Here is a 10879-nt window from a genome sequence, read left to right as displayed (position 1 = left end):
ACATAGAAGAACTTACTGTTCAACAATTGAAAAGTTAACTCAAATAGTAAATTCAAATTTTAGAGATTCTTTGAGAGTATTATTGTTGTATAGGTTTTTTCTTTTGTGAGTTGTGATTAAATAAAATAATATAAAATTTTTTTTGTACAATCAAAGTATAATCCATATAAAATTTGTTGTTAGATTTCGTGTAAAACTAAAATTGGGTTTGTGAAAGAAATATTTATCAAATAAAATTTATATAAAATTGGTATTGAGTTTGCAAATTATTTGAATTTACGATGCAAAATATATAAAAATAAATATTTAAATATTTTTCAAATAGAATCCATATAAAATACGTAAAGTTATATAATTTGAATTGGGTTTAGATTTGTATAAAACTCTATATGTAAATGAAAAATGCATGCTGATATAGTTTTTTTAGAATAAAACAAACAAATTCTTATAATGTGTCACATAAAAAGGAAAAAACACTATATATATATATATATATATATGATATTAGCTATTCATGAAATATAAAAGTTGGAACTTTATTTTAATTGTAAAAAATGAGAATAAAAATTTGGAAAATTTACTCATAAATTTCATACGGGGAATGTTGATCCATTTAGTTTTAAGAGTTTTCTTATTAATCAATTAGTCCTTTTTTTTATTTTGGAAAGTTGTATTTATTTGTTTGGATACCATTTGAATTTAAGTAAATGTTATTTTGTGATTATTTTTTTTTAATTTTCTAATTTATTTGGGAATGAATATGTGAGGTGTGGAAAATTCTTTTGGGAGGATTGGTGGCTGAAGTGCTGGTTGTCGAGTATAGAAATTTACATTTCTATTATTGTGATTTTCTGGTATTACATTGGAATATTACTTTTGAAAAAAATACACTAAAGAGTTTTTGTGTATTACATTGATTGGAGTATTACGTTTGGAAAAAATATACTAAAGAGATTTTTAGAATATTATGTTCTTATATTCAGAAAAGTACATTAAGGAGTTTTAGTGTGTTATATTGTAGTGCTACATTTAAAAAAAAATACGCTAAAGAGTTTTGTGTACTGCATTAATTGGAGTGATACGTTTAGGGAAATTATACGAAGAATTTTTTTTGAAATGTTACATTATTACGTTTGAAAAAAGTACGTTAAGAAATTTTTTAGTATAGTACATTAGAGTGTTACGTTTGGAAAAAACACACTAAAAAGTTTTTGTGTGTTACATTGATTGAAGTGTTACGTTTCAAAAAAGTACATTAAGAAGTTTATTTTTGGAATGTTATATTATGACATTTGAGAAAAATATATTAAGAAATTTTTTTAATGTGTTACAATAGAGTGTTACATTTTTGGAATGTTACAGTAGAGTGTTATATTTGGGAAAAAATACATTAACGCTGTGTTTAGTTGTGAGATTTGGAAAGCGATTTGAAAAAGAAAAGAAAAAATTATATGAAATTATATTTTATTAAGATTTCATTTATCTCTTCATTTTTTTCTAAATCTCCTAACCAAACACTACGTAAGGAATTGTTTTGAAGTGTTACGTTTAATATTTTTAACATTATGTGAATATTCATATTTGTTTCTCAATACATAACACATGCGTGTTTATCCTTGACTTTTTATATAATTCACACTAGAATAAAATCTTTAGGTCTAAAAAAAAAAAAAATCAAACAATTCATAAAATCAATATTTAAAGTTTATTGATACTTCATCCTAAAATTTTTTATACTCCTAATAAAAAAAAATTACTCTAAAATAATTTAAAAAAAATATAAAATAATAAAATGTTATGCATTAATCCATCAAATCGCACGGCCGCTCCGGTCCGTAAATACTCTCAATCGCGCAGAGATCGCGGACTGCCCATGATAGCGTGACATGGTCTTATAAAGTGCAAAGCTATGGGTCATTAACCATGGTTAAATTTTGACCATAGTTCCAGGTTAATATTCCAGCGAGTAGTACTTATCGAATAGGAAACCAACAAACAATTCCGTCGGTGGAGCTTAACCGCAGGTTAGATACACAGATAGAGAGAGAGAGAGAGAGAGAGAGAGAGAGAATCGCTTCGTATATAATCCATCTAAGGTCTAGTTAGAGAGAGAAAACAATTTCACAGAGAGAGAGAGAGAGCCGTCGGCAATGGCAGACTCAAACGATTCCGTTTCTGTTGACATGGAAACGATTTATCTTGGCGGGAAGGTTTCATTCTATACTCTAAACTTGATTTTGTTATTAATAGATTAGAAATGTCATGCATTATTTATTTATTTATTATGAATTTGAAACTTTCGTAATTGATGAGTTTGCAATGTAGATCTGTTGACCTCCTTGCAATCTAATTTAAAGTTTTTTTAATGCTGTTTTTATTGTCTCATTAAATCTTCCATTCGCTTGATTTGATTTGATCTAAAATCTTCAATTGCATCCTTTAGTTCTACAATTTACGTTATGTTTGAAGAAAAAGTAAATCTTTAACTGCCAAGTCATTGTTTTCGTTTCAAACTAACAAGAAAGTGATCTTATTCTTAACTTTGGGAAATGTCAGCATTGGATCAGTGATAGTTACAAATTTAACATGAAAGTTCTTATCTTTTCATTCGATCAACATTGAAATAGTGTGTGTTGACAATGTACTAGTTAATTGGTATGTTCATTTAATTTTTTTTGTTGGGTAAATTGCATTAACTTCCCTTGAGATTTGGAAAAATACATCAGACCCTACATATTTGACATAATTACACCGCACTCCCTTACGTTGTGTTTGGTTGGAGGATTTAGGAAGGGATTTAGAAAGGGAAAGGAAAAAGAAAAATGTGTGTGAAACTAGGTGAAATATAGGTATGTTTTATTCATATTTCAGCCACCTTTTCTATTTCCCTTTCCAAATCCCTACTCAAATCTTCCAACCAAATACAACATTAAAGTTTTAATTCAAAAAACACAATCCTTTTTTCATCAATAATTTGTTAGTCAGGTGGAAAAATGATATTGTCACATTTTTTTACACTGAAATTTATATTTTATTTATCTTTCTGTCTACGTACTAGCCGCTTAATTATGTCAAATTTGTGGGCTTTATTATATTTTTTCTAAATCTCAAGAGTAGTCAGTGTAATTTACCTTTGTTTCTTGTTATGTTTAATTTGAATGTGGTAGCAAAGTTTATCTGTTTTCATCAACTTTTGTCGTTTCTTCTGACCACTTATTGTCATTGGTAAAAGCTCTCAATCATCTAGAGACTTTAGGGATACCTTTCATTTTCTTATTTATATAGTCATTTTTCTAATAACACAGCATGGCTGTTTCTTTATTAATCAATTAAATTTTTTATTGATTAGCGGTTGCAATCATTATTTAATTAGTTTATCTGTCAATATAATTTTTTATATTGGATCCCATGCTCTTCCTGTTAAGTGTCATTACTTTTTATGGATTAAAAGATTGAAATGAAGAAATGGTTCGTTGTTTGATCTCCTTTTAGAAATAAATATTATGCTGATTTAGCAATCAGCCTCTATAGGGGACAGTGCACATGCCAAGCATTTTCTGGGTATAATATTAACAAGTAGCGGTTTTGCTTCATTTGAATGGTTTATACACAAAACAAATGATTGCTTATACTATGGGGGTTCTCATTTTGAAATTTAGTGGTACCATTATAGTTTTCTACCATTTTGATGATTTCTTGGAAATTATCTTCCTCTGTTGATTAATGCTCATTTTTTTTTTCTTCTCTAACCATGATTGATTTGTTCGTAATGCACATAGTTTATTTTGCTTTTACTGCAGGAACATATTGTACGAACTGCCCATGGTCCTGTGTCTGTTATTGTGTATGGCGACCAAGACAAACCAGCACTGCTTACCTATCCTGATTTAGCTCTAAATCGTAATTCTTAGATTTGTTTCTTCCTATCTAGCAGTTCTGTGTTTTTGTTGTCATTGTTTCCTTGTTTTGGTTTTTGGCATATATCTTCAATCTAATAGTGCTTGCGACTTTTTGTAACTTTTTGAGCAGATATGTCATGTTTCCAAGGATTGTTCTTTTGTCCCGAAGCAGCTTCTTTGCTTCTCCACAACTACTGCATTTACCATATCAGTCCTCCTGGGCACGAGGTCTGTGAATTGATTGACTTGTTGTCATTAGTGTTGTTCTATTATTCTTGTTTTTTTTATGAATTGTTTGTTTTGAGCTGTATTTTATGTTCTTTCTACTCAATACTATTGTTCACGTAAGATTTCTTTTGGAACTTCCATAAGAGTTCTTGCAGTTGGGAGCCACTGCAATTTCTCCCGATGTCCCTGTGCCTTCTGCTGACGACTTAGCAGATCAAATCATTGAGGTTCTCAACTATTTTAGGTAATGATAACTCTGCAATGTTGTTCTCCAAAATTCTTTTGTTGATTGGTTTCCAGGCTAAAAGGGTACCTGCGTTATACTCTTTCCTGCTTGTTTTTGTTGGTGGCATATAGAGGATTTAGAAAGACATGTTCTTGCCATCAATTATCTTTCTCTTTCTTCTTCATCTCCTATTTTTTTTTTTTTTTTTGAATGCTCATTGTTTGATGACATGAATATGACCTTTTTCAGGCTTGGTTCAGTGATGTGCATGGGGGTAACGGCGGGTGCTTACATCCTCACTCTATTTGCTGTAAGTTTCTTACGTGATAGTGTCATTTATGTGTTTTAGAATGGTATTTAGATTGCTTAATTCAAGGTTATGTATTACAGATCAAATATAGAGAGCGTGTCCTTGGTTTGATACTCGTATCCCCTTTATGCAAGTCTGCCTCATGGACTGAATGGTTGTACAATAAGGTGTTTTAGCATTCCTTGATTTCATTTCTACATGATGAATGACATTAATCTCTGTACTAAATCCATTTTACATCTAATGTCTAGGTGATGTCAAGTTTATTATATTTTTATGGCATGTCTGGTTTGCTAAAGGAGATCCTGCTTCACCGGTACTTCAGCAAGGTATTCTAATACTTCCTGTCTACGAGTGTATTCTTTTATTTTCTTTTTTCTGTACTTCTCATGCTTTGTAATTTGTTTGATTAGGTCAAGTGATGTGTTGTTTGCTTTAAGTTGTATCAGGAAGTTCGCGGTAGTGCAGAAATCCCAGAATCGGATATTGTTCAAGCATGTAGAAGAGTTAGTGCTTTCAACTATTCTAATCCTCGTTGTATTTAGTACACACTTGCTGGAATCTGACTTTGATCGTTCTTTCCCTTTTTTGTGATATTGATTTGATTAATATGACTGTTTATTTCTTCAGTTACTGGATGAGAGGCAGAGCATAAATGTTTTGCGGTTTCTTCAAGCAATTGATGGGTAAGGACCAAGTCAGAGGTTGCTTCTTGTATCATATTTAGTGTGTGAATGGTTTCTCCACGAGTTACTTGCTTTTGCAATTGATAGGTGAACATACTTATTTGAATTTCGATTTGCCAACTAGCAGGAGACCTGACATTACCGAAGGTTTGAAGAGACTAAAATGTCGGACACTCATATTTGTTGGGGAAAACTCTCCTTTCCATTCAGAGGCTCTCCACATGATGGCAAAACTGAATAGAAGATATAGTGTCTTAGTTGAGGTATGTCATGCATGATATAGATGTAGGGAAAACTTATGTGATTTTGATCAAGTCAAGAATATTAGATACATAAGGTGGTAGTTTATGTAAATATAGCAAAAAAATTTGTTGAAACTTTGACTTTGTTTTTGTTGGAGAGGATTCAGTATACCCAATTTCTCTTGTTACACACTATAAATTTTATTCTAGATATAATGTGTATTATAAATGGAGGAGCCTAAAATGAAATATATATGATGCGACTTTAGTAAAAGGCCAAAGTATGAATGAAGAGGCCAAGAAATACCAAACAGTGAATAGTTTTTGTACTTGGGCTCACTCAAACATATTGAGGGAGAGGTGTTCATGTTAGTCATAAAAAATTAAGGCAGGATAGACTAGGCGGAGGAATGCTTTGGGTGAAAACTCGGCAAGATGGGTATAAGACCAGTCATGCTTTATGGTACAAAGTGTGTGCAATCAAAAAACATATTAACATATGGCTGAGATGAGGATGCTAAAGATGGATGTGTGGGGTAAAACTAGGAGAGAGATAGGGTTAGGAATGGACAAATTTGTGAGATGGTAAAGGTAGCACCTATCGATTAGTATGTTTCTTGAGGGTAATGCTAGGGGACAAGGGAGGTGAAGATTAACTTCAGTTGAGTCACTAAGCACATGTTATCTCACAGTTTAAATGAGATTATGGCCCATGTTAAATAAGAATGGCAAAATATGATCCATCTAGTCCACCCCAAGTAGTTGTGAAAAGCCAAGTAGTTGTGAAAAGGCTTGATTGAGTTGAGTATACAACATTTGTTATGAACACTACCTACATGACCTTGGACTTCTTGATTTTTTAAACTTGTGCAATACTTCGCCATCTAATGGCTAATCCCTTTAAAGCTGGCAATAATTATCCACTCTTGATAAATCAGACAATTTTAAAGTATTTTTGTATATTTGATGTAGTTAGAATTAGTATGATTGTTATGTTAATAGGTTGCTTAGTTGGCAATAGCCTATAGAAAAATGCTTCACCGACACAATTTCTCCCCTGCAAATTCCCCGAAAAAAGCAAATCAATGACACCAAAGTTCCTACTCTCCTCTCATATCCCAAAACCTTCCAGCCAACCTTGCCACGCCATTTGGGGGGTTTGTGGGGAACAATTTGTGTGGATGTAGCATTGTTGTAGTCTATATAAGTGATTAGGGTCTTTGGTAGTCGGTTTATGACTTAGATATTGTAAATTTTGAGCTTAGTGCTCTTGAATCTCAGTTTAGAGATTTTCTCTCTAATGAAATTTTATTCCAAATTTTGGCCCTATCAATATTACACAAAAAATATAGGGTAAATTGCACTCACCCCTTGAGATTTGTCTTTAATACAAGTATCCCTCTTAAGTTCTGGAAATTACATCTTCCTCCCTAAGGTTTAAGTTTTCGTTATAATTTAATCCTTCTGTTAGGCCTCGTTTGGCAACCGAACTTTTAGCAAAAAATTCAAAAAGTTACTAAATTAGTCAAAAAGCCAATAACTCATACCAAAAAGTCAAAGATTCTCTTTTCTCTCTACTTTTTGCACATCTTTTCGTAAAAAGTCAAAAAGTCATCCCAAACATACTAGTTTTTTTTAGTTCATATTTTAGCAAAATAACCAAAATGTTACTAAATTAGCCTATTACCAAACGAGGCCTTAGTCAACCGTTAAGTCAACTAACGGAAAGAACTAATATAAGAAATTAATTTTTTAAAATGCCTAGTTTATCCTTATTTGCGTATATAAAATTAATAAACAATTTACCGTTTAGGAAAATTTCATATGCCCTAGTCATGGTATGTGGTCTTTGCTTATGACCTATTATGGTGTTAGTTATAACTATTGATTATAACATTATTTTGGTTATGATTCAAAAGGTATTTGGTTATACCTCATGAGCTGTTTGGTTATAATTGTTTTTTTTGGTTATGATTGAAAATGATCTAATTTTAATATTTGTGATAATTAACACCACAAAAGCTTGTGTACAATAGCATTACCTAAATGTTTAATAGTATAATAATATGCTTTGTTTGGCACTGGCTTTGTGGTCTAAATTAGCTATAAAAAGACAAAATAGACTAAAAAATCAATAAAACAAAATATCACATCCAAACCATAATTATTTCATTTGTTCTCTCAAAAAAGTCAAAAAGCCAAAAAAACCAACCCAAACAAACTTTTTAGCCTGAGCTAAAATAGCCAAAAAGTCAACTAAAAAAGCCACGTACCAAACGGCAGTTATGTATTGAATGAATTTTTATAATTTCCTGCAGATTGTTTTAACTCATCTAATAATATTTTTTTAAAAAAAGATTTTTTTAATAAGAGTAAAATAAGTATTTTAAAAAATTAATTTCTTATATTAGTTTTTTCCGTTAATTGACTTAACGGTTGACTAACGGAACGATTAAATTGTAATAAAAGTTTAAACCTTAAGGAGGGAAATGTAATTTTCAGAATGTGAGAGGTATTTGTATTAAAGATAAAACTCAAGGGGTGTCAGTGTAATTTACCCAAAAATATCTATATCTATACTATATATAAAGTGAACAAGTCACTTGGTGTCTGAACCTTCTTCTTATGCCAAATGTCCCTTATTTATCTAAGAGAATATAAAAAGAGAATATTGAAGCGGTGAGAGGGACTTGAACCTAAGGCCATTAGTCTGGGAAGCAGCACTTTTACCATTTGAGCAATAAATACATGTTTTTAATTCAAAATTAAAATTTATATTCTACAGATTTAATTCCTAAAATGAAAAAATATTATTCAAAGGCATGAGTAAAATTTGAACCGAAGACCTTGGGGTTTCATTACGAACACTCCTACCATTTAGACAATATACATATTATGATAATAATTTCTTTATTATTTAATTTTATACTTATTTATCTGAATTGTACACGCATTACGTATGTCATCCACTGTTATATATATATATATATATATATCTTGACAGAATGGGCAAAAGTGGTTTCAAGCATTCCTTATGTGAGTTGGTTTGTACAGGTCCAGGGTTGTGGGTCAATGGTAACAGAAGAACAGCCCCCTGCAATGTTGATACCCATGGAGTACTTCCTCGTGGGGTACGGATTATATAGGCCGTGCCAGCTCAGTGACAGTCCAAGAAGTCCCCTCAGCCCGTCTTGCATCGCCCCCGAGCTACTCTCTCCACAAAGCATGGGCTTGAAGTTGAAACCTATCAAGACTCGGCTTTCACCCCATGGAAAAAGTGTGCATCGATGATATAATGCACTAGACTCCCACTGCAGCAAGGTGCGAGGTCCGGAGAGGGCAAGATATACGCAACTTTACCCTCATTGTTGGAGAGATTATTTTCGCAGCTCGAACTTACATCGCACATTGACAGCAAGCCAAACGGTAAATACTTCATGATGTGGGATTTCATGATATTACAGCTCGAAGATTCGAGAGTTCATATGTATATTATTTTATTTTAAAAAAAAATTCATTCTTTTTGATTGGTTAAGAAAGAAGGGGGGTTGGGTTGTGATTGTGGTCGTGGTCGTGGTCGTGGTCGTAGATAGAGGTGGGAAGGTGAGGAAAATTCTGCAATGGATATTATTTAGGTGGGGAGATTTGAATTCATTCATTTGTAGGCAGTGATAAAGATGCAACTGAAATGTATGTGTAAATCCTTAGAGAGAGACATTTATACTTATGATAATGAAGAGCAATAAATAACATACAGAGAATATAGAATAATGTTATATGTATCAATTAATGTATATACTAGAACATTAATAAATGATGTGATATCATTTGTATAGTTTTAAATATTTATAACTTGTATAATAAATGTGGTCAATAATAATATTATAACATTAATTGATACATTAGTGTGTGTATTAATTTATATATGTAACACTACCGGAGAGTACATACGGTGGGGTTTACCATCGTCATTAATGAGTGAATGGGTTTCTCTCTCTCTCTTTGATGAGTGTAGATGCGGCACACATAAGGAAATAATTGCACCTGTTTTTATTTTGTTTCCTTTTTTTTGGGTGTCGCGCTGTAATCGGTGGTTGAAGGGTATCTTTTTTTTAATCAACTAAAGTGGTTGAAGGGTATCAATTATAGGGCTCTGGATCCTGCAACAGTGCTACAGAGCACTAAGTAGGGCCGCTCTAAAGCAGCTCTATTGAGTTCGTACTATATATTTTTATATATATATATACATATATTTTTTAAAGAAAAGAGTAAAAAGACAAAATAAAAAAAGAAAAAAGATAATTTAATACTTATTTAGAGCTTCTTTTCTAGAGGTTTAAATCATTTTTGATGAATCCCTTGTTCAAAATTCATGTTGCCAGTCCATGCCTCCTTGACTGGGCTCTTCACCGTGGAAGTTTTACCTGAGACTGGGGCATCACTATACTTTCATCGAAGGAGTCTTAAGGTGTGGACATTTTGATGCACAATTACGCAACAGTGAAAGCATATTGATGCACAATTACGCAACAGTTACAAAGCATAAGGCCGTTGGGGCATAAGTCCTAAGGTTCCATACTCTTCAACTCTCAAGCCCGTTTGTTTTGGGGTATAAGAGATGAATTAAGATTAGGATAGTTGTGGGTCCCATTTAATACCCTGTTTGTTTACAGAGGTGAGGGACGGATTGATAAGCCAAACGCCTTTATATAGGCCTTGCAGATGGGATTCACAGTCTCCCCTAAAACTTGGTATTCAAAGTTAGTCCGTTGGTATTAGGAGTGTGATTTACTTCTTTTCCCATATTTTTGCCCTAGCCCTAACTCATCAAAGCCGCAGCAGCAAAAGGGAGAGGCAAGAGAAGCACTTCTTCTTATTCAGATTTTCAATCTCGTACAACAAGTTCTCTCACATCAGATTTTCGATCTCAGTACAGCAAGCTCTTTAGATTCAGTTGAGCATCTGCTATGTCAGTAATTTTTTATTTTTTGTTAATCTCGCTATTAGATTCTCTACCCCAAATTATACCCTGTTTTTTTTTTTTTTTTGTGGTTTATGATTTGTAATCTTTGATTTGTAAATATTTTTTTTGGTTTATTTTCTTTTTTCTTTTTAATCTTTGTTTTGTTAATTTGATCTTGTTTTGATTTGTAAAATAGTGTATCATCATTTTTTTAAGGAACATTGTTAATTTTTCATCTACGTTTTCATAAAATAATCTGTAAACAAAGATTTTTGGCGTTTGCATTTGTCATTGGAAATTATATCTTGATTCTCGATCATCATGT

The 10879-nt window shown here is 32.0% G+C and overlaps 1 protein-coding gene across 8 annotated transcripts; it reads left to right on the top strand.

Annotated features, from left to right (window-relative positions):
• The first annotated feature begins 1809 nt into the window (after nt 1-1809).
• LOC114312870 (protein NDL1) lies at nt 1810-9434 on the top strand. 8 transcript variants are annotated; one of them, XM_028259170.2, is made up of 11 exons: nt 1810-2210; nt 3801-3900; nt 4030-4127; nt 4283-4371; nt 4603-4663; nt 4744-4830; nt 4915-4992; nt 5104-5169; nt 5294-5349; nt 5477-5612; nt 8646-9434. In XM_028259170.2, exons 1-11 carry the CDS (start codon nt 2151-2153, stop codon nt 8880-8882), a joined length of 1068 nt encoding a protein of 355 aa, XP_028114971.2. In that variant the 5' UTR covers nt 1810-2150; the 3' UTR covers nt 8883-9434. The 8 variants fall into 8 exon arrangements, with proteins under 8 accessions (XP_028114971.2, XP_028114976.2, XP_082758956.1 ...); XM_028259175.2 differs by having other exon boundaries at nt 1865-2210; nt 5113-5169; XM_082902830.1 differs by having other exon boundaries at nt 1865-2210; nt 4272-4371; nt 5113-5169.
• The last annotated feature ends 1445 nt before the right edge of the window (nt 9435-10879 follow it).

Source organism: Camellia sinensis, chromosome 13 (genome assembly GCF_055761805.1).
Source record: "Camellia sinensis isolate YWXY chromosome 13, ASM5576180v1, whole genome shotgun sequence".
Taxonomy (NCBI): domain Eukaryota; kingdom Viridiplantae; phylum Streptophyta; class Magnoliopsida; order Ericales; family Theaceae; genus Camellia; species Camellia sinensis.
Note: the sequence above shows the minus strand (reverse complement) of the source record. Positions and strands in the feature narration are given on the sequence as shown.

Excerpts from the sequence above, each read along its gene's own strand:
- LOC114312870 (XM_028259170.2), top strand. The coding sequence starts at position 2,151 with ATGGCAGACTCAAACGATTCCGTTTCTGTTGACATGGAAACGATTTAT. Across the intron at positions 5,170-5,293 it reads TTGTTCAAGCATGTAGAAGA|TTACTGGATGAGAGGCAGAG; the intron begins GTTAGTGCTTTC and ends TTATTTCTTCAG. Across the intron at positions 5,613-8,645 it reads GATATAGTGTCTTAGTTGAG|GTCCAGGGTTGTGGGTCAAT; the intron begins GTATGTCATGCA and ends TGGTTTGTACAG.